The following is a 27291-nucleotide window of genomic DNA, read 5'->3' as shown; positions in this document are numbered from 1 at the left end:
ATAACTAATAGTGGCTGAATCAAACTGGTAAACTGAACCAAAAGCGGGCTCTCCCTTAAACCCCAAAGTTGATACTGCAATGGAGGACATTTTTAAATGGGTGAGGTATCATTTAAGGGGGTCACTTCCAGGACATGAAGTCCAGGTTCATGGTCCTCCTGACTGCTGGCCTAAAGCAAGGCCAGGCTGCCGACCCACCTACGGCCACGTGCCTAGTGGAAAGCATGTCTCAGCTTCGTGGATTGAAGAAGGAGGCAACTCTAGTAACTGAGAGTCACATGTTTCATATTCAAAGGGTTGAATGATGGTGAGAGCTCTGGGTTTTGAATAAGGAGAAAAAGAAACGAGGGGATTATGTGACTGGAAAATGTCATCACCAAAAATATATGAGCTTAAAATTTACAGCCTACACTGATGGTTGGAATTTTCCAGGTACAAAAACTTCACAGATCTTGGAGTTTATTTTGAATGTCCCTCCTCCTGGTTCTGTGAGATTAATTAAAATAAGCAGCACTGCTCTAAACCCTCAGTGATAGTGTCCCAAGATTGACGTTCCCGAGTATGGTTTCAACCTGTACCTCATCTTGCTTTTGACACAGGAGACTTGTATTTTTTCCCCCTAAAATGAAAAGAAGGAAAAATACCTTCTCTGCAAAGCCTAAATACTAGCATATTTTTTTTTTGAAGAAATAAGTGAACATAGACCCAGAGAAGTCAAATTTTAGTAAATAAACTTGATCCTGCTTTGTTTTAATCTTTCTTAGGAGCCAGATAAAGCCGTGAGGTTTTAGCGAAAGTGGCAGAGCTGAATTTGATCCGGGGATAGGGTTTAGACTGCCCATCCCATGGTAAATTATTAACTGCTGTGGTCAGACAGCGCTGCAAACAAAAAGTGGTAAATTATCTTGTAGCTTGCATTAAAAAAAAAAAAGTATTTTGGATGTATGGATTCCAACCCCACTGATTACATGATGCTTTTCACTCCTTACAGGAAAAATAACAGAACTGTTTCATAAATGGGTCTAGCAGCTTCAGGCAAGCATAAATGTTTATCCAAGAACTGAAAACCCTTCTATCTCATTTTTGAATTTAGGACATTATATATGTCATAAGTAGTTACCGCAGTGTGACAACTATTTTATCTTATATTATAGAGAATTTAAAATTGAGAAATGCTAATATGTATCTAAAAGCTTGTCATTTCAAGAGTTGTTCAAGAATTTTTGAAGAGGCTATGGTGACAGCAAAATGAATGCAATTAGATCCCTATTTTCTGATCAGTGTCTGCAGTATATGAAAATGGAGCAGCCCTGCTTTTCCGTGGAGAACTCTATTGTGTCAAATATTTAAAGTTAAAGTTCTTTTTGAAACTTTACCCACAGTAAAAAAAAAAAAATTGTAAACATATCTTCTTGCAAATCACCTCTGATAACCACACCACGCCTTTATGTTTGCTTCGATCAGCCTCCATGTTATACGTATCAAGCTTGACTCATTTTCACATTCCAGTATCAATGAATCTGCAGAAAATTAGGGCAGAATGAAGAGGGAATGATTTCTTGTGGTTAGAATGAAGAAAATTACCATCACACACACTTTCCCAGAGTGCCCTGTATTATTAGAAACAAGTGCACTAGCTAAATACGGAAGCCTACCTAAATGAAAAGGAGATCTTTTTTCTTCCAATGGAATGACAGCAGAGCATCTATCTAGGATGAGAATGAATTGAGCAAACAGGGAAAACGACAAACAATGCTGAAATAGCAAAGAACTGCTATAAAGGAAACAGACTCTGCCAGTCGTGAAAATTGGTGCAGAGGGCACTTACAGGGGCAAGAGAATTCTTTTGTCAGAGCCTCTGGCAAACAGTGCACTGCTCCAGTATATGAGTTTACTGCATTACCGCCTTGTATCATGGCTCTGCCACACAAGGGAGATAAACAAAAGAAGTTTAATGCTACAAGCTTCTAGTAGCTGAAGATTGATTGGAAATCCCTTGAAAATGACCTGTCTGATAAGGTCATGGTTCCTGGAATAAGCAATTAAGTGCAAAATAAACACTTCTTAGGGATTCATAACATGCACCAAATGACATCGATTGCAGTAATCTAGTAAATGACCTCGCAATTGTATTCAGCAATAAACATATGAGTGCTTCATCGTGCTTATGGCAGACTACTGAGCGACGTGTTTTATCTTGCAGTACCAGTGATGCTCACCTTTTGACTTGATTAAGTATGTATGTGAACAGGGATAAATTGGTGATTTAACGCCATTCTGGGGTCCCCCAAGCTACTGCCTTTAAAGCAGTGCATTGGCAAAGTATGGCCAGAGGAAACTGGACCGTGATCGTGTGAAAAGGAAATGACATTCTGCCTTCACTCAGGATGGTATCTGTTTTTCTCCTTGACAGGAAGTAATACTCAAAAGGGCTGCAGACCTGGTGGAAGCTCTGTATGGGATGCCACACAACAACCAGGTGAGCACCCTGGGTCTCGGGTCTCCCGCGTGCAGGTGAAGATCCCTTTATCATAGTGAAAAAGTATGAAAAAATATAAAAGCCACTTGCACGAATTCAGAGTATAAGTCATTCAGACATAACATGTCGCAAGGCTATTCCATTCTTCTCTCTTCTTTTGTAAATCTTTTATTGCCTTTTCTAGGGAACTATTTTCCTTATGAGGAAAGGTACTTTATTTAACATGCATGTTCTGTGGGAATGTACTTCGTAATTGAAGGAGAGAGTTACTGGTGCTTTATTTTATTCCTCTCAGGTTTTCAAGAAAATTTAGGAGGAAAAAGGGGGTTTAATTTCCTCTCCTAAAAAAAGTGTAATGAGACCTGAATATTGCCTACTTCTGTTTCATAGAGCAACTCCATGTACCTGATTCTGCTTGCTCAGAGAAATCCTTCTTGTGTCACTTAAATCAATGTCCAAGGGACAAAGTCCCACTGATACTCAGGGACACAGGTCATCATGTAAATCTGCCCTTACCTTCACCTGGGGAGGTGCGTTGCAGGGCGCATGCGTGTTACCAGAGCTCTGTGTGTTACTGGTGGGGAAGGGAAGCCCCGTGTTGCTGTCCTGTGCTACGTCCTGTACAAGGTCATACGGAGGACTGGCTCAGTTCATGGGCCTTCAGTCAGACAAGCACAGTTGTGCAGCCCAGCTCTGTGCTTAAGGTAGGTGACCTTAAGTGAGGTCATCACCTCTTTGAGCCTCAGTTGCCCCATCTGTGACACTGGCATGACAATGATGAGAATGAACGTGCAGATTTGTTGAGAGGGTTGCAGAAGTGAATGCAGTTAACCATTGCAGGCCCTGAGCACGGCCTGTGGGGAACTGGAAAACAGTCCTACTGGGAACGTGGCTGGGCAGCTGAAGGGAGTCTTCCTGTTATTTTTCCAGGAGATTATTCTGAAGAGAGCAGCTGACATCGCGGAGGCCCTGTACAGTGTCCCCCGCAACCACAGCCAGCTCCCGGCCCTCACCAACACCTCGGTCCACGCAGGAATGATGGGCGTCAACTCCTTCAGTGGACAACTGGCCGTCAATGTCTCCGAGGCGTCGCAGGCCACCAACCAAGGTCAGGAGCCCGCTCTGCCCTCCCGCTTCCCAACCTCGAGCTACCCCACCCCACTTACTTGGCACAAAACAATTTATTTTAAGAGATTCTCTCCCCCACCACAACAAAGGGAGATTCCTAGTCTGTATGGATACTATTGTAGAAGTTTGGTTGTGGCCAGCTGTCTGGGAACCTGCTGGAGGGACTGGAAAGGCCACGTGCATGCAGCCCTGGCTCCATGTGCCTTTTCACCGTCACCCACGAGTGACAGATCATGCAGAGAGGCCAAAGCACATCCCCATCTCCCGGGGAGTAGGAACCTGTTACCTCCAGGGTCCAGCTCTTAGATTGAGATTTATTTCTGTCCCAAAATGATAATTTACAGGTCCTGCGTTGCCACTTGTCCCTGTACCCGCTAAGTATTTGTGACCTCCTAAGGAATGTGTCTTTCGCTTACTTCCCATTTTAATCGTGCACTGGCTGCACACCGCCGTCAATCACCTTCCCTGCGGGAGGCGGGGCCTATCCCAGCCCCGCCCCCAACGCCCCTCGCCCCGCCCCCCTCAGGGTTCACCCGCAACTCGAGCAGCGTGTCGCCTCACGGGTACGTGCCCAGCACCACCCCGCAGCAGAGCAACTATAACTCGGTGACCACGAGCATGAACGGCTACGGCACGGCCGCCATGTCCAACCTGGGCGGCTCCCCGACCTTCCTCAACGGCTCCGCGGCCAACTCGCCCTACGCCAGTAAGTAGAGCGCCCGTGGCGCTGTTTCTGCTCCAGGGACAGGGTGTTGTGCGGTGGGGCCCACTGGGCGGCTCTCCCCAGCCTGCTGCAGCAGCACCCCTGCGCCGCCTCTCCCTCCGCGAACAGCTGTACGTCGTCACCGGAGGAACCGGAGCTTCCAGTCAGAGTTGGCTTTGAATCTGTCTTTGATGAGTTACTGCTGACTGGTAGCCCTGGGCAAGTTCACTTCCTCTGCACACCTGTGTTCTTAGCTGTAAAACGGGGAAGGAACCGGCACCCACCCCATACAGTTGTTGGGAGACGTTGATAAAATCATGCGTTTGGGATGAGCTTGTCTTGACGCCTGGCCTTTGGGAGATGCATTCAGTAAACCTGTGTCACAGTCACGACGATGGGATGGTAGTACAGCATAGTGACACCAGGCTAACAGTGAAAGTCTCTCCCTCTAGAAATTTGCCTCCTTTATTATTTTTAACGCGTGGAATTTTTTTCCCCTTTGTGTTTGATATGTACAAAGGAAAAAAAAAGTGAACAAGTCAAAAAATTTATTTTTTTCAAGCATTTAGCAAGACAGAACACAGATATACAGGAAATGTTGTTTGTAAATGTCTTAATAAGGGTTTGCGTAAAGGTTTTCCGGGGGTAAAAGAGAAAGTTTTTTTTTGGTTTTTTTGTTTTTTTTTTTTTTTCCGGGGGGAAGAGGCGCCCACCTGTGTCAAACCTTCATTGCCTGGGCCAGAAAGTAGCCCTTTCTTCCTCTCGGTGATAACGCGCAGGTGTCATGAGTCAAAACCCCTAACAGAACTTTATTTAAACCTCTGAGAATAAGTTATTTGTTGTTGGCATTCTCAGTTTGTTCTCTCCATTTCAAGCACTTTTTTTGTTAAAACAGTGGTTACTTACCCAGATTTCTCATTTTCATTTCCTTCGTCATAACAACCCAGACAAGCTTTTAGATCATATTTTGCTCCCACCCTCTGAGCGTGGAGACCGTGGCTTTTGTTTGGGGAGCAACCTTCGAAACATCATAAAAACCAAGTAATCTATGCGGTCACTGACAGAAGGTTAGCACACGTCCTTCCTAGAGAATAGCAGATTCCCACTAAGTTAACCTGGGAGAACTGTATGTGTTCTAAACTATGTGTTCTAGGTTTGAGCAAAAAATATAATACACAGTTATAACTGAAAGGAAACAATTTAGAAAAAACTGGTGGGAAGGCTTGTGAAGTTCGTGGTGCTTTGGTCAATTAAAGCAGCTGCTTTTAGGCAAATCTTGGCTTGGCTGAGGTCAGGGGCTAGGAAACTTCAATTTGGTCAGAAGCACATGGGGAGCTTTCAAAGCTTCACTCACTTTCCAGTCAAGCTAAATCAGAATGCTGAGGCATCTATGTGGCAGTGGTGGAAAACCAATGACTTACCATATCTGTGTGAGTTGCAGACGGACCACCTTTTATATGGAAACCTACCGTCCCACTGGTTATGGTTATGATACTATTTCTGAGGGAAAAGTAACTCAAGTTGTGACTAGAGCAGCTAGGCTGATAAATGAAAACCTCCAGTGCCTATTTCAGGGGTCCACTGAACTACGAGGATTCCCGCCCCCCTCCCCCAGCAAGCTGCATGCATTATGTCTGTCTGCTCAAGAGTCAACTTTGATTTATCGAAAGATTGTTTCTCACAGATCCATCATTTCAGTGTTCTCTCCTCTCCTCAATCAGAAAATGTTTCAATTATGACCTGCAAATTAAAAGGTGGCATTCTTAATTAAATCAATAACCTAATTGCTACAGGGTAGCAATTCAATTTCGGGGCTTGGCTTGCCCTGTCTTCCAAGCTGGTGCAGACACCCAGCGACTTCAGCCTGAGAGTGCATCTGTCAGGCTGCAAAACTCCCAGCGTTGCCTTTCCATTAATTGATTTCCTCAGTGCCCTCTAATATAGTATTAAATTCTCAAACAGGCTCTCAGATGGGGTGGTTTTATCTGCATAAATGCAAATAAAACAATAAACACAAAGCCCAGCTGATGTGAATTTTTACCTCCATAATCTTTAAATAATTCCGACCAGAATCAAAAGTAAAATAAGACATTGCACTGGTGAACACACTTTCTGGTGTGGTGGCTGATAACTGATAATGTAACAAATGGAACTGCTTGACTGTATTTCGCCCCTTCTTCTGTTAACCACCCCCCTCCAGTCCCCCACCTCTAAATACACATAATGATCGCATTTGCCAATGAGATTAATTGCCTTCCTCAGTGAACCAGCAGGATTTCAAGTCTACGAATATTTAAAAATCAAACCTCCAGTGCAGGAGTTTTGCAATTTAAATGGGTGTGATTATTGAGCGCATTTTCACATTTACAAATCCTATGAGATGTATAAAAATGCTGGTCTCATTTAAAAGTACAGTTTAGAAAATGTTTGTGAAAATTCTGAGGGTGGCGGCGCGGCGTTTTCTGCTCCATAAAGCATTCAGTGTGTTTGGATTGTGCAGCGCAGAGGGCTGGTTACCAGGGGTCACTTCCCCCTGATGCCCCAATGGCGACTGCTGCCTGTGACCGATTGGATTCCCACTTCCCTAACTTTCCAAAGCCAGGAGGCCGAGGCGAAGGCCACCTAATGGGCAGTTTGGCCTCTGGAGTGCTCACGGGGAGGGGCCTCTCCCGTGGCGATCTGTTTGCTTTTGCAGGGAAGCCTGGTGGAAAGAGCACTGTGTTTGGGTTTGGTTCCCGGCCTTGCCGCCTTCCAGCTATGGCCCCAGGGCAAGTCACTGAACTATCTTCTGAGTCAGCTTGCTTGGCTTGCTCGGGTGTAGAAAGGCTGGATTAGGCCCCAACTTAAGCTGGCTTGGCCAGTGACGTAGGTGAGAAAAAGGTGAAGATTCCTGCGAGCGATAAAGCGATATAGGATGTTATTACATAATGTGAAAAATAATCCGGTAAGGAGGAGGTACCTAGAATTTTGAATTAAGTGCCTGAAAATCATCGGACAGGATTCATACTTTTCCCCAGAAGACGGAGGACACGCAAGGTGAGTGTATGACAGTCCTAGTCCGCAGTGTAGCGGGCGTTAACGTGTGCAAAGCCTGTCTCCTCAAGTGCCCGGAGGCCACGAGCAGCTCGAGAAAGACGAAAGGCCAGGCAGAAGGGACCGCGGTTGGTGGACAGTGCGCATCAGCCAGCCTCTCTCGTACCCAAGTGGCCAGGTCTTCCCTCTGTCTGGACGGCCAGAGACCTCCCAGCACTGGTAGCCCACACACCCTGGCCCCAGACTGGGAGTGCTCACATGGAGCTCCCATCCCGCCGCTCCGGGGGACAGAGCTTGGGACTTGCGGTTCCGCGTTCTCCACAAATGTTGCACGTGGCGGACTGTTTACCCACCTGGCCACCTACTTACCTATGTGTGTCGCGGAGCGTTAAGATACAGTCATTTCCTTAAGGAGGTTGTAGCTTCAAGGGGAGACAAGGGCCACACACACACCACCGTCAGCCAGTGCCTTAAACTGGAATCCTGGCGCTGCCTTCGCCTCTCTCTTCTTCCTCACACCTCTCCTTCCCCTGACCACACCCTCTCAAGCTGGCCGCCGCTTGTCTCTCGTATCGCCAGCCCTTTTGCTAGAGCCTTAGTTTAGCCCTACCTGGAATGCTTCCCCTGACACCTCCTCCGTGAAGCCCTCTTTGGTTTCCCCTATCCTGCCTCCCCAGAGTTGGCCATGCTCACCTTTGAGGCTATGGTGTACAACTCTATCCCTTATAAAAGCACTTTTGTTTTCTGGCCTGGGATGCGCCAGCACACCACCTGGCACACAGGAGGACCACAAAAAACCCATAAAAAAGATCACCACCAACAAAAGGAAACATATGCCACGTACCTAACGATTACAGCAGACAGGGCCCCCAGAGTTCAGGGAGGGCTCGCGGTAGAAGGGGGGCCTCGTCTCAGGACACCAGGGGAGGTGCTCACTTCTGCTTTCCCGTTGCCCCTCTCAGTCGTGCCATCCAGCCCCACCATGGCCTCCTCCACAAGCCTCCCCTCCAACTGCAGCAGCTCCTCCGGCATCTTCTCCTTCTCACCAGCCAACATGGTCTCAGCCGTGAAACAGAAGAGTGCTTTTGCGCCCGTCGTCAGACCCCAGACCTCCCCGCCTCCCACCTGCACCAGCACCAACGGGAACAGCCTGCAAGGTAAGCCCCGGACCCCGCCCGGGCCACCCAGACACCCAGACACTCCGTCCCGGGGCCCGCCTGTGTCCGTCTGCCCTCGGCACCCCCTCTGCTGGACCCGCCTGAGCAGCCCCGGTCTCTGTCCAGCTCGGGCCCGGGAACTGCTTGAGAATCCTGTTTCTGCTTACTAATGCCATCGTTTCTCTTTTCTCCTTGCTCATTCCCTGTGGTGGCCATAATCAGACCAGTCTTTTGTGGACTCTAGCAAGTTCTCCAGTGCAGGGTCCCTCCCGGGACTGGCCTTCTCCTGAAGTAGGTCGCTCAAACTTCCCTTCCTGTTGCCTGTGTCAGCGTGAACGTGTGTGGGGCTGGTAACGGGGAGGGGGTGAGATGGCCCGACCAGAGCCCTGAGGTTACCGCATCTCAGACCAAAGACCCAAGACTTCCTACTGGGAACCAGAGACCCCAAAGTGCCACCAGAGGACTCTGGTTCATATTGAGAGTGTTTGATTTCATCCCCATCTTGGAATAGGAAACTAACAGTCACCAAGAATTGAGGGGACCTTGCTATTCATTGAGGAAAAAGAAAAACTCACCCTTTTAAGATGGGTCCATCTTCTGTGCTGGCCCTGTGTTGGGACGTTGACCTGTGTGGCCGCCTTCGTTCCCTGCAGCGTGACAGTGTGGGAGGCGCTCAGAGCCCCTGCTTTACAGATGAGAAAGGCAGAGGTTAGGGACGTTGGGACATTGCTTGGCTTCCAACAGTGGTACGTGGCAGAGGCTGGCTTCAGACTCAGGCTCCAAATTTCATCTCGTCTCTCTCCAAGCACTTTATTAGTCAGAGGGGTAAACAGGATGCGCCCAGGACTCCTGAGGCAGCTGGTGGGGCAGACAGACCAGTAAAATCATCAGCAGCCCATCACTGAGCACTGACCAGTGCTCAGCCCCGAGCCTGCTCTGTCTCACTTAGTCGTCACAACTTCCTGATGAAACGGGAGGGCAATCATGATCCCCACTGTCCAGATGATAAAACTGAGGCACAGGGAGAGTCAGTACCTGCCCACAGGCATAGCCAGACTCAGTGGAGATGAATCTGAACCCCACAGGGTCTGTGCCCTAAGCCCCAGCCTACCCTGAGCCCCATGGAGCCTTCCTTTGGTGGCCAGCAGGCCCGTCTTCACTGATGGGGGTCAGCTGTGGAGGCTTAGAGGTGTCAGGACAGCAGCCCTGTGTCTTACACCTCTATTTATACTCACATTCAAGGATTCTGTAACTGGACACTTTACATCCATTCTCTCGAAGACCCTATGGGGCCAGCACTATTCCCATTATACAGATGGGGAAATTAAGGCCCAGTTTGCCAGTAATGATGGAGCCAGCACCGAATCCAGTCTGTGTGTCTCCAGAACCTGAGCTCCTACTTCCTCTGCCTTTCTGACTCCGCACGGGCTCTGCAGAGCATTCCTCAAAAGCCTGCTGGCCAGTCTGCCCGGCATGGCCAAGGTCGGTGAAACATGCACTGGCAAATCCATTGTTTTAGGGGGAAGAGGAAGATAATGGGCCTGTGTAACTACACCTCAGGCAGTTTCACTTGTGATAGGAAATGCCCACCCCACAAAGGGGACCCACCCATTCATGCACATCTAACTCTTTTTTCAGCTAAAAATAAGACTTTGTCACCCCCAGTACACCTCCAGCTGGCAAGTTAAGGATCGAAAGCTTAGTGAACATAACTCACAATGGGTTCAAATAAGGATAAAACATATGGAAAGGGGAAGTCAGTCTGCTGTTCTCGAGCTGCTAGTCCCAACCCTTGTTATATAGAGACCTGGCCTCAGGAGGGAGGTGGAACGGGGTGCGTGCTCAACCGCGGGGGTGGCGCAGCCGCTGTCTCGCTGGCCACCAGCGACCCAAGTGCACAGCCCTTCGGTCAGGCCGAGTGTCCTTTCATGCCGCGTGCACGCAGGAAGGGACTGAAAACAGGGACTCAGCTCGGATTTTAGAACCTGCTAGCTATAGGGAACATCTGGTGTAGCGGGGTGTGTGCGTGCGTGTGTGCACTTAAGTACCGGTGAAACGGCGTCAAGACAGGGACACATAGAAAGTTTGTGTCCTTGTCACCCCCAGGGCGTTTCTAACCCACGTCTGTGCAGATTCCCAAAGTACAGAGACCGCTCCCTCTTCTGTCTCCACCTCCCCATCGTGCTCCTAACACACAGCTGCTCGGCCTCGGGGGCTCGGGGTGTGACTCGGGGACACGCTTTGTGGGGGATTTGCTATTGTGGACGACGCTGCCTCTTGTTTCTGGTTGAGCATGTGTCCTGGAGGTTCTTCCTGGTGGTTTTTGTCTTTCCAACACTGTCTCGTACACTGGGGAGGGGGCAGGGGAGGAGGCGTGAGTAGAGATTTAAAGTCGCGCGAACTGACACCATCTTCCTGGAAGCTGTCCTCCGTCCTGCGCGCTCCACCCCCACCCATCGCACTCACCGGGCGCCCGCACGTCCGGGCTGTCCCCTGCCCTCTGCACGCGGTCCCTGCAGCCTTGGGTGCGGGGCACCCTTGTCTTCAGGGAGCTCTTGCCTGGGGCCTTGGAGACGCCCCTGAGAAAGATGACAGTGCGCTCCTAGACCTGTAACCAAAGAATTACTTCACTTTAGCTCTCTAAATCCCACGTCTATAAAAAAAAAAAAAAAAAAAAGGACATCGATGGGTTAGAGAACTGAGGCTGAGGCTCTCCGAAGTGCCCTCTTCCTCCTGCTCCTTTCCATCGTTACAGCGACACCTGCTCCATTCGGACCCGCGTCTTCAGAGTTGTGATCGTTAAGACAGGGCAAGTGACGGAGGAAGAGCCGGTTAAGCAAATTGACCATATAAACAAGATTGGAGGTGACACATTTAGGCTGTTTAAGTGTTTTAAAGGTCTATTTACCTCCAACTACCACTCTGCTAATTGTCCGTCAGTCTTTTTTTTTTTTCTTTTAAGCCAATTCCTTAGAGGCCCTTCTCTCCAGCACCCTTTCTCAGCCTCCTCTGTGGCTGCACTCATGTTTAGTCCCCCCAAAAACACGCACTGCCGGCTCACGTGATGGTGGTGACGAGGGTCACAGCCACTGACACTGGAGGAGGCCTTACACCCCCAGCCTGGCTCCTGCTTTATCTCGTGTTCCTCCCAGCCACCCTGAGGTGCAGGCTGTTTACTGCCCCCATTTCACAGATGCAGAAACTGAGACAGAGCCAGGACAGCACACCCAGAGTTGCACAGCTAGCAGATGGGGGGAGCCTGGGGTTACCAAGACAGGCTACTTGGTAAGCCCCTGTGCTAAACTGAATGGTCATATCCAAGCCACTGGGTTGGGCCTATGTGGACCAGGAAATCCTGACCTTAAAACCTTTTCCTGTGTTCGAGGAAACACGACGCCACAAGAGAGAGGGCAGATCTGGCTGGGAGAGAATGGGTACCCCGTGGTGGAAGTTCTGAGGAGGGAAAGATTAGAAAGAATTCAGAACAGCTTCGTGGAGAAAGTTGCCTTTGAACTGGACCTTGGGTGAAGGGTGAGCGGGACTGGGACACAGGGAGACAGGGTGTGCACTTTAAGCAGAAGGAGTCAGGAAGACCTGAGCCAAAGACTCACGTGCGGTACCCAGTAAGCCACCCAGCATCCCTGGGCACGGGCGCCAAGAAGCGGGGATCAGGCTGAAGAGGGAAGGCCTTACCTGGGAGTCCTAAGCTCCATTCTTTACATTTTATTTTAAAATTCGGAGTTTCTGCTGCGATTCTGACTCATTTTCTCTCCCAGGTAGATAAAACCTTTGACAATTTACCATACATCTGGGACATCTTTTAGGACAAGGCACTCTCTCTCAGCACTTCTGGAATCTCATAAGATGTTCTGTTGAAAAAAAAAAATAATAAAGAAAATGTTACGGTCACACAATCCTGGATGGCGGTGCTCACTGCACCCGTGTCTGAGAGCGCCACGGCGCCCATCGGTTTTATTAAAGGCTCTGAGACATCCTGAGCGTAAACAAAAGAGATTCCCATTTAGTTCTCTAAACTTACTTGCCCACAGAACCCTTTTCTGAACATGAAGACCAGTGAAGATCCCGTGAAAGACTTTGGAAAAATGCAGGCGTGTGTTGGATTTAAAGAGAAAAACACAGAGAAATCTTCTTCCATCCTTAGTAGATAATGTCACTGATCTGTCCTGATCTTAGACTCCACAAGTGGGTCGGTTTTCAGAGGTCGGAGACTTGAGTCACCTCGTGTGCTCAGCTATTGTCCTGGAGACATCCCTTCCCTTCTCCTAACGCTGTGTCCCTACAGCGTGGATTCTGTGCAATTTCAGGCCTCAAAGGACTTCATTAATCAGGAGAGAGGCAGCCCCAAGAATCCTGTCACCAGGCCATTGGACCTGCCCCCGGGGTGGTGATTTTAAACCCTAACCATGTCCCACACAATCTCTGCAGGGAAACATTACAACCAAAAGGACAGAATGATTTCACAAAAATTACAACCCACACAGTGATTGGTTTTTTTCCTTTCCCCACCTTCTTGAAGCTCAGGCTGGACGGCCCCACCCAACTCTTGAGAGTCTGGTAGCAAATCTCAGGGAACCATCTTTTGCCTCATGCACGAGTTCAGCTTGTGCAAACTCTCCTCCCCGCTCTGTCCCTGATTAGCTTGGCATTCTCACACAGGGTGGTTTGAGGAAGACCACACTCCTCCCTCTTGCTCCGAACTCCCCCAGCTCTGCAAAACTTTCTGTCCTGTCTTTGTTCTTATCAGACTATGAAAACTGACCTGAAAAGCACGCTGCCTCCCAAGCCGGGAGTTTTCTGAGCTTCTGTCCGAGAATGTGCTCCTCCAGCTGCCAGAGAACTGGCAGGGCCACCTCGGTCTTGTGACATCCTGGCCCACGCTGCTTTCAGAGACTGTCACGTCCTTGTGGAAATCTTCACGGGCCTCGCTTGGGCGAGTCTGTGTGCCAGTGACATTTCTGGAACATTCTAAGCTTCCGACACCCATCCCTCTCACCCACATAAGCAATCTTGAGGATTGCAGCAGCGACACGAGGAAAACCGCTCTGACATGCCAGGAGCTTCCCTGCGGTCACACAGGGAGGGTTCTTTATTAAAAGGCCTCTTCAGAGGTGCCGAAGCTCAGAGGCCACGAATGGGGATCCTTTCCCAAAAGGATTCCAGGTCTGCATCTGGAGTTTCGGAAGGGACAGATGAGATTCGGGGAGCTGCAACCCCCTGATGTTATGGGCAGAATTCTGGGTGTCATACTTCCGGGCCTTCTTCTGGAGAGGGGTCCCCCAGCTTCCATGAGACCCTCAGAGAAGTCTGGGGGCCGCCAAAGACAGAGAGGAAAGTGTGGGCAGACTCAGGCCACCCCTAGTCACTTTCAGATTTGTCTGTTTCTTTGGTTTTCGTTGTAGGTTTTTTTTTTTTTTTTTTTTTTTTTGCTGTCATGTATAAACTGGGCTTTTTCATCTCTTAAAAAAATCCGCCTCTCCACCTTCTGTGGAGGTGAGTGGGAAGATGGGTGGCTGGGAGCAGTCAGGGCCGCCCACCTCACGGGAGGCCGGCGTTGGCCGCGCCAGCCCCTCCCCACCGAGGGCACCCTGCTCGCGTAGGAGCCCCACCTGGGCCTCCAGGGGCTGGAGCTGGCACCCCGGGTTCCCGCCTCAGACACGCCTGCCGGTGCTGGGCTGGCAGTACGTCGGCGAGCTTGGCCTGGTAACTCGTAACGTGGCCTTCGTGGAGGTTGACCTCTCATTGACCTAACACAGACTTCAGGTGCCAGGACGCTGCGTAGATGTCTTTTTAAAAAATTCTGATCATCTAGAATTAAAAAAAAAAAAAAAAAGACATGTTTTTAGGGCCCAACTGATAAACGTGGGCTGGGCCCACTGGCCGAATTAGCAAGAAGTTGGGCAGTTTCCTACTTCGCTTTGTAGCGTACTGACGCAGCCTGATAATCTGGGCTGTGCGACACGGGACGGGCCTTTAACGCCCGGCACCTGGAGTAGATTTCGTTGGAAGAGGCACAAGGAGACACGCTGCTTCTTCCAGAGGCTGAAACTTCCACAGAAAGGCCTGCCTTTCGTGGAGGTGCCTGGACCCACCTCCAGCCTGGAGGAAAAGGTCCTTAGGGAGGCAGAGCCACGCTGAGCGGTCACCCTGCAGAGACACCACCCCTCCACCCCCTCGTCCTTGGAGCTACAGCGTCTTGAATTCTCAAGACTTAGACTGAAATGCTCAGCTCCCCATTTCAGTCAAATCGAGGGCTCACTTGGATCTTAGGGGACTGCATTTCCAGCGCATCCCAGATCTTTGGGGGGTTACGTTGGTCTGCATTTGGCAAGAGACACTTCCTGTTTCTAAGAAAAATGGCTTATGAGGGCTTATGAAAAAGACTCCAGGAGCTTTTGGACTGCAAAACGGCTCTTGCAAAACAACATTTGGATGATTTACGTGTAAATGAATCAGAAACATGTGGATTAAATTTCCTTGTGAATACAGATGGGTTTAAAAATTAACGGAAAAAGTGTTTGGCAAAATACTTTTTTTTTTTTAATTGAATCTAAAATGTCAGGAGGTGGGGGAGGGGAAGCAGCGGGATGTGGGGCCCAGGGCTCAGAGCCTCACCTAGCCTCCCTGTGTCTGCTGCAGGATTTGAGGCAGTTGGGGCTGGCTTTAAAACAAACAAACAAACAAACAAACAAAAACACACATTCTTGCAGACGTGAGTTGGGAAATTTAGAGGGTCACTTCCCAGATGCAGTCACCACTGACAAGGACATTAATTTAAATTTAGAATTGCCAACAAAAAGAAAGCAGTGACTTTCTCTCCCTGCCTAAAGGGATGCTAAGCCATCACTGGGAGCCAAAGATGGCTGCCTCCTGCTTCTCATGTAAGCATCACTCTCATCTGCATATGTTTCAGGGTTGCCACACTGTGTTCATTTTCCGGCACTCACCCCTTTGCTCCCCATCCCCACCATGTGAGGTGTTCGTATCAGATGGTGCCTGATTGATATGAGGAAACACACAGCCCAGAGAAGTTAAGCGGTTAGCACCAGGTCACACAGCTAATTTAGCAGCAGAAAGGATGGGTTAAAAATCACAGCAGCCCACCTCGATGAGGTCTTTACTAGGAGCCGATCTGGGCTAAGCACTTCGCATGTGTTGTTTAGTTAAATCTCCACCAACCCTCACACTACCACGGCCCTCGCAAATCCCGACACACGGCATTTTCTAGCTGAGAAGACAGAGACTTAAGGAGACAAGTAACGACCTCTGGGGAACAGGCAAAGTTAGCAAGCGGAAAAGCTGGAGGTGGACGCTGGCCTGTCAGAGCCCTCGCTCTTCCCAATGCAACTGTGCGCGACCCCCTGGATAAACACTTGGCAAGGTTTTTCATGATCCCATGCAGCCTTCTCTTTTCCTGGGATCTCCCTTCAGCTTTCCTGAGCTCCAGTTTTCTAGAGACCTGGGGAGACCATTCCAGAAACCCTGAGTGAAGCAGTGGCATAGAGGACACCTTGCCTCTGCGTCTCCATCCTTTCTCCCGACTGCATTTCCCCGGTGAATGATGCCTCCTGCAAGGCACCTCCGTCTTCCGGGCGTGAGGACCAGCACTGAGGCACCCAGATTGCTGCCCTGGTACTCAGTCCTTGTGCTAACACAGAGCACACGGAGAGCCACGGCTTTTTGTAGAAGTAGCTGGCAGTTAGGGTGGGCCATTTTTTTACTTTATATTTTGGAAGTGAAAGGGAGGGAGGAAAAAAGAGTGACAAACTGAAAATTCTCACTGTTTTGCAAGCTTTGGGGCTGCAGTTTTCCCAGCAGTATTCAAACTATGTGACTTTCCAGTTTTGTTCTGAAATTGAAATCAGATTTGGAGGGACGGTTTTCTGTTCTGTTAAAGACACATACACAGGCTGATATATTATCATTCTTAGTGAAGTACATGTATATTTCATAACAAAAACTCATTCCAGGGAAGATGAGAGCGCACATTTGTGGCCAGTAGGCAACCAGCATAGTGGTGTGTGGGTGTTTTTTTTCCATCTTTTTTTTTTTCCTCCTCTCTCTCGCTCAGTGAGAAGTTTGGACGCAGAACGATTGACTCTTGTCTTCTCTTTCCACAGCGATATCTGGCATGATTGTTCCTCCCATGTGAAAGAATTGCCTTGAAGAATTTTATTAATGAAGAGGTTGGATTCTGCTACAGAGAGTAATCTGATACAAGTCCCACAGTGGAACTTTTAACTCAGGCCTTTTTAAGAGGAATCACAATAACTGCAGATTTTTAAACAAACAATATCACCGACCTTGCAGATACTGAAATTGGAAGGGGTCTACGAACGCAGGGTGTTGGTTACAGTTGTACCTCCCAAGTCCTTGGGGATATATTTATTCTGTGTTGATAAAAGCAAATCCACTTTTTCTTTCTTTCTTTTTTTTTTTAAGCTTAACTCTGCAATCATTTGTCTTTTATAAACCATAAAGCTGTATACAAGGGACACTATAAATAAGACTCCACGTTTTAATTTATGATGTTTTTAAAGCTGTGTAAAAGGAGAATGAAGTGGTGATATTTACAAAAAAGGTAAAAAAAAAAAAAAAAAGCAAAAAAAAAAAGCTTGTATGGGACAGAATAGGAATGCCAGTTAGATTTTTTAGAAAACTAAGGGTCGGCTTTTGCGCCTTAAAGCATATCAAACGGTAGTTACTCGGACAGTGCATTTCCAATATCTAACTTAACATGCCATCCCTTAGCAGTGCAAGCTTATTTATCTCTTTTGTATTGTTGTCTTAAGTAACTGTGTAAATAAATGCAGCCTGGAAAGTTAAAAAGTGATGTAAGTGATCAAATTTCTCCCCTTCTACTCAAAAACCCAGTGCCTCTAGATAGATGTTAAAATTGCATATTTAAACCTGATTATCACGCTCTCTTTTGCTTGTGTCAACTTCCTCTGAAGCTGATGGCCTCTCGAGACCTGGGTGGCACACAGACTGTGTGAGCACCTCCTTGGAGACTCCATGGGACAGTGTCAGGCACAGGGTTCCACGATGCGCCCTCCAGGTGGCAAACGCCAAAAGCCCACTTAACACTCCACGTTCCACGTTTACTCATCTTAAATGCTGACTTCACACCAACACTCCAAAAGCTGACAAAAGCTACACGGCAGGTCTTTCAGATTTCCGATTCCAGACAGCGCCTCTATCAGTCGACCCTTACCATTTGTAACTTCGTAGCTTAAAATGACAGATTAAGGGTTTTGGAAATAAGAGTAAAAGGAAACCGGGAGAAAGGAGCAGAAAGTTGAGACTTCCAAACATAGTTTTCTGTTCGATGGGAATTTTTGCTTTCATTATCTGGGAAGGGTTCTTAAAAATAGGAATTAGTAGCAGAGATGCCGCAAAGCTCTGAGGATGCATCTGCCCGATACTTCTTTTCTTTGCTGTTGTGTTTTTGTATGTAGTTATAAATACTGTAGATTTTTGTGATTTTTTGCCAAAGTTGTTGTTCTATTTATACATTTTAATGTCTTAAGACAGTTTTTCACTATCACACAAAAGATTTTACTGCATATTTTGCAAAGAAAAAAGCTCACTACCTTTAGCTTGCACATACTTGCAAAGTTAATTAAAAGGCTTTTTGTTTTAAAGGGGATTTTGTAAGATATCCATATAAATAATGTATTTATCTTTGGAATTTGTACATTGCTTTCCCCTTCTTCCTCTTCCTCCGGCCCCCAGTTTATTTGATTGTGTACGTTTGCTATGTGAAAAGTGCGGATTGGTTTGGTCTCCTATAGTTGTATTTGCTGTTTCAATGTGATTTTTAAACATTTCATTTATAGTTATTTTTAGTATTGTTTTAAACCATGCTTCAATTTTTTTTTAATTTTCACCCAAAAGCCATTGTCTATTTTTGTATTATTTGTAAGTTAAGAAGTTTTTTCCAATATATGGCAAAAAAATAGTAGCATATTATTCTTGTAGCATTTAGTTCTGTAGATTAAAAAAAAATGTATCCTTTGCTTTGGAAGCTTACAGAAAAAAAACCCCTAATGCTGTTTTACTCTATTAATATGCATGGAACCTCTCCCTTTGGAGTGACGCATTTTGCGCATTAAATTCCGGGGAGAAACTTCATAGAAATCAATGAACATACTTTCTTTCCTAAGTCTGCTTGTATATTTCCTCTGTCTTTCACATAAATATAAACCAGCAGATTGGATGCCTTAACAATGCAAATCATATTCATTTCACTTGTACATTGTAACTGTGCACCAGAACTGTCAGTCATCACTAACATTCTAAGAAAAAAGAAAAAGAAAAAAAGAAAAAAAAAAAAAACAAAGAAATCGAAAAGCACAAAAGAACTGTTTTGTTACCTTAAGACAATGTAACTTTTTCTAGTAGAGCAAGAAATTTACAACAATGCTGCAACTGTGCATGCCCCCATATGGACTTTGCAATGGTTTTCACTAGACAGAGTGCGATTTTTATGGGTTGGGGCGGGTGGGGGAGGGGTGTTGCGGGAGGGAAGGGCGGGGAGGAAAGCTGATTTTTCTTGGTGAGAAATAATAATAATGATTAATAATAATAATAAAACTGGAAAATGTAAGCAAGGTGGACGCGTTGCTTCTCGGTACTCAGAAAGGTTGTCTGAATTGGTGTGGTAAGTGCTGGCCTGAAGATGTGTACAATTTAAAGCCATATTTTGTCTGGTGAGCCCCTTAACTGTTTGTGAAGGACCGGTCACCCCGTGAGGTGTCCGGCTCAGACCCCGACAACAAACGCCACCCATTGTCAGCCATGTGTAGTGGTTAGAACTTTTCTTGAAAGTCCAAAGAGCCTTTAAAATGTGCATACTAATTTGTGTTTCATTGCCTCTATTTATCCCGATTAGATGAAAAGACGTTCTGACCCTCTTTCTTCAACACAAAACTTTTACAAGTAAAAAATTCTTCCCCTGAATACAGAATATGGCTTTAAGAAGAAAGCGAAATAAGAGAATTAAATTAAGATATCAGTTTTGGGGGAAAAATACAGCTTCTGGATGACTGGATTGCATAACCTGCCCTGGCCTCACATTGTACTAGGATGCAGCTTGACGAAGTCATCTCTAAATCTAACCTTTCACCTTCTTATCAAACTTTTGGAATCGACACACACTGTACAGTTCAATTGTTAGAGAACCTAACTACTGTAGAGATTGTTATAATTTTTTTTTTTTTTGCAAAAATTCAAGCTGTAAAAACTTTTCAACTTTCACAATATTTAATTAAAGTTACTTCCTGTCTGTGATTGCAGCTCCTGGTTGTGTATTCATTTCTCTGTTTCAGATGAGCCCAAGTCCAACGTAATGTAAAAGGTCTGTGATTCCAATTACTCAGACCACTGTTGACACCAAGAGAAGCGCAGTCAGGGTGGTCCTGGGACACCCACTTTCCCTCTTGGTCAGTCCTTGGGGATTTGCTAATCTGGGATGCAAATTGAACACGCACAGCGTACTGCTGCCCTCTGCTGGTAGCAGCTGGATGCGCAGTGCCCATACTGGCCCAAGGAGGAGCCAAGAGCCCCAACGATTACACTAGGCAAGCGATGAGATCCCCCTGAAGGGACTGAATTGTGAATCCAGGCTCTGGCCACTCGGAAAGCCATCCTCCGCGCTGCAAGTCTGAACCAAGCTCTTCACACACAGCTGCTGATTAATCCCAGTGAGCCTTCTGGTCAATTAATTACGTGCCCTGGCTCACTGATGACGAGGAACACGTGTGAACACAGAACCTTCCATGATCTATAGTTTTAAATCCCATTGTGGATACAACACTTTTTCCTCTCAGATAAAACCAAGTGTATCTGGAGTCAAACATGCCACAAACACCCAATAGATACACCCTCCCGGTGAAACTGTTTCACTTTAAGTTCCATCATCGTCGTAAGTCTTTCCAGTTGCACATCCAGTGCTTTCCCTACTTTTGCAATTACTGGACATGATAAGGTTAATGACGCTTGTAAAATGCCTTGAAAACTCAGCAAATAGGCCACAGACCAACGGAAACCTGATGACCACAGCTAACAGGGTGCCATACAACCACCATCATGATCATTCATGGTGCGCTTCACTGATACACTTTTGCTCTGGCATAGAGCCCAATCTGAGGTAATTAAAGGGTGCAGCAAATAAGTTAATAGGTAGAGAAGCTATCATCCTTTTCTTGAGAAGAAACCTGTGTTGATTAGCTTGGTCATTCAATATACAGTTTTGCAAATCTGTATTAGGTACAGGTCTCTGTATCAGATGCAGAAGGAAAAAAAAAATGAAGACGAGGCTCCTGCCCTCAGGATGCTCACAATCTCAGACAAGACAAATCTATACCCAAAGGAGTCTAGAAAGTCTAGGGCTAGCCAGTCATGTCACAATGCTCCACAGAGTAAAACGGACATCCTCACATCTACACACTGGTTTCTACTTTCGTTAAGACCTCTTTCCTGGAAGCATTCATTCATCATCCATTCACGTAAGCCTTGAGGGTTTATGTATGGATCTGGCACAGGGCAGGTGTGGCGAATCCCCTGGCAAGTGCAGCCGCACTGGTCCTGCCCTCAGAGGGTGTACAGTCGAGTGAGGAAGGCGGACATTAAGCAACCATACAAATCTGTACTAACAAACCAAGAAAAAAGTCTAGAATGTTCCAAAAGTATATTACAGTGGGATCTGATCCAACCTGAAGGGTTGGGGAAGGTTTCCAGAGAAGGTGACCCTTAGCTGAGATGTGAAGGATGAGGTACGCAGGGTGGGTGGACACACGAGCAGAGGGAACGAGGGCAGATGTAAGACTCTGAGCTTTGGGGCTGGACATGGCGCATTCAAGAACAGAAAGGCGGTGTGTGTAGACCATGCAGATGTGCCAGGTGGCAGCGCGCAGCTTGGGAAGGTCAATTCAGAACACGTCCCGACACCTGTTCTGTGCCTGGCACTGGACTAGGTGCGAGGTTGCACTAGACAAACCAGGCGTCGGTCCAGCCCTTGGTGCCCAAAGCCCAGCTCACACAGCAGCTCACTGCCCCGCGTCCACCCACAGGGGCCGCACTGGTGAAACGCGAAGCCAGGGGAGCTGGGGTGAAACAGACAAGCAGCGCCTCGCCGGCTGCACTCAAGTCATTCTCAGGAGGGAATATGGCCCCAGTGATGCTCAGCTTTCATTTTCTCAAGAAGGAGAGGGAGAGAATGCTAGATATATTATCAGATTTTTTTTTTTGGTGCAAAATTTCATTTTTAAAATGTCATCTAATCCAAAAATAGTACTTTCAAAACACTGCATTGGGGGAAAAAAGTTCACGAGCCACTAAGAATGTCAGTTTGGGACTTCTGGCCAAATGACGAGTTACTGAAGGAGATGTTCACACAGCCTGATTTGAGGGTCCCAGTGCTATGTGCTCGCCGTGGGGATCGAGAAGCCTGCAAAGAAGGGTGGGCCTGAGTGGTGCAAATAGACACTCTCCGGGCAGATAAAGGCAAGGAGTGCGTGGAAGGCCCTGCTCAACGCCTTTGGAGCTGGTTCTGTCAGGAAAAAAATTAAATGAATCAAAAGGAACAGGAATATGGGAAAATGGAATACACAGTTGTGAAAAAATTCCCTATATGCTACAGTAGCCATGTTCAATGGGAAATATATTGATCAGCTTTTTTTTTTTTTTTTAATATCCTTTTGCTTTGCCAAAACTCTCTCATGAGCAAGTTCATTTTTAAACAGACTTTCAGAGAAGGAAACTTCTTCCAGCACACCACGCTCCTGGCCGTGTCGCCCGGCAGGCTCCACATCGCTCACATCCTCGGTGTTGCTCTTGGAATTACCATCCTCTCTGACATCAGTCTCTCCTCCCTCAATATTACTTTCTGATCAGCCTACACACATTATCCCGTCTTAAAGAAAAAGGCAAAATGACTTTGACCTCATTTTGCTCTCAGTCTGCCCACCGTCTTTCTGCTCTGCTTTATAGCAAGTCCGCTCTAAGGAGCTGCCTGTGTCTGTCTTTTCCTCTTCATCTCTATTCTCTTGTTATACATACAATAGGTGTTTCCTGGAATGACGAACAGTGGGGCGTCTTACAGATTGTAAACAAGGGATCAAATGTGTATTTTAGGCGTATCCTGGTAGCTACATAGAGAATGAACTGGAGAGAGGTAGAGAGAACAATTAGAAGCCATTGCAATGGGTGAGGCAAGAAATGAATGAGAAATGAACACCTTGGACCAGAAGAATGGCAAGAAAGGACACAGGTAGAATTAGGCATATTTAGTACTGTGAGTATAGTCAACACTGTGCTGTACCCTTCAAAGCTGCTAAGAGGCTAGGTCTTAAATATTCTCACTACAAAATGAAGTCATAATTACGGGACGTGATGGAGGTGTTCGCTAGTGCTAGGGTGGTAATCGTGTTGCAACTAACATGGACACCCGAAACTTACACAATGTTATATGTCAATTACAGCCCAACAAAAAATATTTAGGGGGCAGACCACCAGGATTTGGTGATTGATGCAATGTGGGGATTGAAGAAGAGGGAAAAAAAATCAAGATAAAACTCAGTTTTCTGACTGGGGCTCCGACTATTAAAGAAATGGTTGATTTCTCTCTTTGGGCTGTTTCCCTGCTATTAAGCTATGGAGCTCGATGGTGAAACCTTTCCTCCTGTTTCCTCTGCTTTCCTTCCCTCTTCCAAGTCTGATCCTCTTCTCCGGAGGCTTCTATAATTACATTAGAATGAAATTCAGTTTCCGGAACTAGAAGTATTTTGCTGCCTTTTTTTTTTTTTTTTTAAACTTAAGCATCAAGCAGTTTTATCTCTTCTCTCTGGAGAGTTATGCTACAGTGGGACTGATTTTTATCTACTCCGCATACTTTTTTCCCACTGATTGTAGAATTTCCACATTCTATATTAAGAACGAACGTTCCGAGCCCTGGAGTGAACCACAGGACCGAAAGCTGGCTTTCTGAAGGACACATCTCACACCGGCAATTAGGCTATGAGGAGAATCCAGTCCTCCGCAAAGGAGTCAACAGAAAGGAGGGGGCCCCACTGAAGGTGGCTCATTCCATAACATAGATTTGGGTGGAATCAGAATCAGGAGAATAGTGGCCATAAAATCAGGGACTGTAAGAAGAAATGAACTAGAACCAAGCAACAGCCATTCCTTCTCTAACTCCTCTGTCTCTTCAAGGCCCTATTCTTACCAAGGGCCTCCTCTGTGTCAAGCACTGTGCTGAGGCCCGGGGACTTGATTGTCTTAAACAGACCCATTTCCTCCCCCATTCCCACCTAGGGACGACACAGGATTGACTCAACCAACCATACAAGCATCATTTCACACTGTCATAAATGCTGCTATAACCCTAATGCATCTGAGCGAGTACGAGGCTCCAACTTTGCACACATTCAAAACTACTTCAACACCCACGTTTAATTATAAAGAAACGGACTCCTTGTTAATAATGTTCCTTGTTAATAATGTTTGACCTGTTATATTTTGAGGGGCAAGAACAGGGAGCCTTGAGTACATACAGCAAGACGCACGGATCTGCCCAAGTTTGAGACAAGACCTGAAGGAGCAGGAGTTAGCGGGGCAAAGCTGCTGGGTGGGGTGGGCGGAGAGAGCATTCCAAATGGAAGCGACAGGCCACCCAGAGCAGAGGACTGGTGCCCTTCGAGGCTTGCTCACAGAATGCTCCCCCTCCTCAGCTCACTCCTCTGTCATGTCCTTTTTCTCTGCCTTCTCTTCTGCTAACCCTTCACCCTTCCTCCTGCCTGCCCTACGAATTCACTGCATGGGATTCTGGGGATGTGGCCAGCCTTCCCTTAATCCTGTAAAAGCAGCTGCACCCAGATGAAAAAGCAGCTGCACCCAGATGGTTATGTGTCCCCAGTGTCGCTCTTTATCATTTGCAGGTAAACATTCCTACCCTACATTTCAAGCCCTCGAAGAAACCACCACGGCCCAAAGTGCTCAACTGAGAAGGTCCCCACAGAGCTCCCATTTCCCCCCCCACAAGCACGGAATACCATGGCAACCCTCTTGTCCAGGAAGTCAGGGAGATGGTATTAATGGCACCTGGCATTCCCTTGCTGGTGATATTCTATTAACTTGACAGAACTGTGTTTGTTTAGTTCTCACAATGGTCATGACACAGGGGTGTAATGATCCTCAACTGGAAATGGAATGCTCACCAACTTTGTATGAGGACAGAGGGTCCCCACTGGACCTTGAAGGCCGTTGTTTAAGACACGCAGACACAAGAAGTTAGCATACCTATGGGATGAATTAACCCAATAATCAGTATCTACTGAAAATGACTTCAAAAAAAGAAATCATATGAGTTTTCTCGCCCTCACCTGCTCATCTATTAAAAAGAATTGACAATAAGAGTATTTATCTTAAGAGATAGCTAAGAAGATGAAATTAAGTAAGCCACATAATCAGCTGTATGTCAGTGCCTGGGACACACGAACCACTCTGTCAGCATTAGAGATTGTGATTCCATTGTGTGCATGTGGGTGTGTATGGATGGATGGATGGATGGATGGATGGATGGATGGATGGATGGGAGGCGGAGTGGGAGGGAGAGGTGATAGAGATACTGATAGATTTATCATACCATGTTTAACTGATTTCAAACCAACAGATATCAGGTTGTTTCCTATTTCTTGATAGTATATGAAACATTATGATGAACATTCTTGATTCAAAAAAAAAAAAATCCCTGAGTCTTATACTCTGGTACTGGAGTAGGTGCCAGGGAGCTCCAGACAGGGAAGAGGGGGAGTCCACTGTCATATGCCAAAGGAAGGGGACCCCGGGCAATACATCTGCAGGGCAAGGACTCAGCGTGGATGGTGAAGATGGGTCACGCCAAAGGCTGAAGATGGGTAACCCAGGGACACAAGGAAGAAGAGTAAAGAAATACTTAAATGTTGGCATCCATAAATCATTTCATGACGTGTGATCCTGCCAAGCCCTTTCATAGTTCAAGAAATATGAAGGTAACAGGTTTCGGTGAAATAAAATTAGGTGAAATTTAGGCATGATTAACAAAGGCATGGAACAGACTCCTAGGAGCCTATTGGCGTCCAGAACAAGAAATCTCTTGATCACTTATCTCTTCTTTACTCAGTCACTCAAATATTTAAGTTCCTAGTGTATACCAGTCATCATCCCAGGAGTTGAGTGTAAGAGGAGCTGGACACGGGCAATCATTCAGCACAAAACAAAAGCAAACTAATAAGCAAACATATAATCACATGCTGAGAAGAGCCCGGTGATGAGGGAAACTGGCAGGATGCCGTCTGCCTCCGCCCCTCACTGACAGTAGGCACGGACATGTGACTTGCTGTGGTCCATGGAGCATCAGCTGACAGGATACAGGCAGACGCCACAGGTGTGACTGTGAATTCTGACTAGGTTCTCACACTCCAGAGATCTGCCGGCAGGAGAGCTTCCCGCAAGAAGCTGTAGAAACTTCAACCCGGATCCTCGTGTGCCCACACATGGAGAGCAGACCAGAGCCCAGCTGACATCTCAGAGCCGCGCTGCCCTGACCCTTGGCCTGAAGCAGAGTCACCCCGCCATGCTGACAGTATCAGCTGTTCCTTGGACCTACTGCCCTGCAAATCTGCAAGGGCGAAAATTAATCCTTGCCATGGCTGTAAGCCCTTGAGCTTTGGAGTGATTTTTTCATGTGAAATTATTGTGGCAATGGCTGACTGACACTGAAATAGACCCCAGACGTGGATACGATTATAAGAAAACATTTTAAAAAATTATTTTAAAACTCAGTGGTGGGTGGTAAAGAAAAAAAAGGGGGGAGGTTGAGAGAATAATCTGTGTCATGCAACACTGAAAACATTTAATAAGCATTTAGTAAAACATGTAGTTAAAGTGCTACCTGAGATAATCTAGACAGGCAGAAGACAGGGTCGGTAAGGAGATCTGGAAACAGAATATTAAAAGCTGGAACTGGCTGCAGGTAGTCACGTTTGATAAAGTGCTACATGAAATTGATGAGCTCAGAAAAGAAACGGTCTGGTTTACAAACACAATTGAGAGAAAATACAGAGAAGTCAGAAAACTGGGACAGGCTGTGTTGGAAAATGATAACTGTTTTTCGTCTCTAGACTCTGTATCCAGTAAAATATCTTCAAAGCGAAATACAGCCTGAGGGAAAAGACCGAAAACAAGGACATGGCCATTAAGATACAAGCCAGGAACATCGTCTAAGTCAAGAATGTGGCCATCACAGCCTCTGCTAAGACCTCAGCAAGATGAAGTAGTTTCCTTCAGCCAGACGAAGAGGCTCCTAGAGAGATCACGCAGACCCCAGGGTGCCCAAATTAAGAACCACAATTATCTCTAGAAAGAAAGGCGTTTCTGAAAAGCATTATGAGTATGGCTTCGGTGCACAGAATTCAAGGGAATTAAACACATAATCAGTCCACTCAGTTTTTGAGACAGTTGTATTGGCAATTACGTAGCCATCCTGAATTAGAAGAGACTGTGGCTATTAGAGATGTAAAAAGACATCTGAGTCACCAACATTTCTAATAGGCAGGAAGCGGGCTGAGAAAGTTTCTCAGTTGCTGATAAACAGGAACCCTTGCCTTGCCCTTTCAGAAATGACTAAGGAATAAAGTAAAAAAAAGAAGGGGTCCACAGAAGCCAGAGGCAAGAGATGTGGAAAACAGCTGTCAAGAATCTACTTCAAGGAGGCAGAATATGGGTGGAGTATG

General features: G+C 46.7%; 2 protein-coding genes across 14 annotated transcripts in view; one reads left to right on the top strand and one right to left on the bottom strand.

The window, feature by feature from the left end:
• The window catches only part of EBF1 (EBF transcription factor 1), a 397534-nt gene extending 377724 nt beyond the window's left edge, over positions 1-19810 (top strand). For 3 of the 8 annotated variants that reach the window (XM_032477206.1, XM_032477205.1, XM_032477202.1), the window contains exons 12-16: positions 2414-2479; positions 3410-3587; positions 4134-4313; positions 8306-8500; positions 16639-19810. In XM_032477206.1, the coding sequence (XP_032333097.1) occupies positions 2414-2479; positions 3410-3587; positions 4134-4313; positions 8306-8500; positions 16639-16670 (651 nt within the window). In that variant the 3' untranslated portion in view covers positions 16671-19810. Of the gene's footprint in view, positions 1-2413; positions 2480-3409; positions 3588-4133; positions 4314-8305; positions 8501-8722; positions 8792-16638 lie in introns of those variants that run through there. The other 5 variants (XM_032477200.1, XM_032477198.1, XM_032477201.1 and 2 more) reach the window with 3 other exon arrangements.
• LSM11 (LSM11, U7 small nuclear RNA associated) overlaps positions 8507-27291 on the bottom strand; it is a 770814-nt gene continuing 752029 nt past the window's right edge. For 3 of the 6 annotated variants that reach the window (XR_004318853.1, XR_004318856.1, XR_004318860.1), the window contains 5 exons: positions 14128-14326; positions 13281-13457; positions 12194-12369; positions 10967-11108; positions 8507-9185 (listed from right to left, as the gene is read on the bottom strand). The gene's annotated coding sequence lies outside the window, so the exon portion shown is untranslated. Of the gene's footprint in view, positions 9186-10966; positions 11109-12193; positions 12370-12539; positions 12681-13027; positions 13070-13280; positions 13458-14127; positions 14327-14430; positions 14801-27291 lie in introns of those variants that run through there. The other 3 variants (XR_004318861.1, XR_004318863.1, XR_004318862.1) reach the window with 3 other exon arrangements.

Source organism: Camelus ferus, chromosome 3 (genome assembly GCF_009834535.1).
Source record: "Camelus ferus isolate YT-003-E chromosome 3, BCGSAC_Cfer_1.0, whole genome shotgun sequence".
NCBI lineage: Eukaryota > Metazoa > Chordata > Mammalia > Artiodactyla > Camelidae > Camelus > Camelus ferus.
Note: the sequence above shows the minus strand (reverse complement) of the source record. Positions and strands in the feature narration are given on the sequence as shown.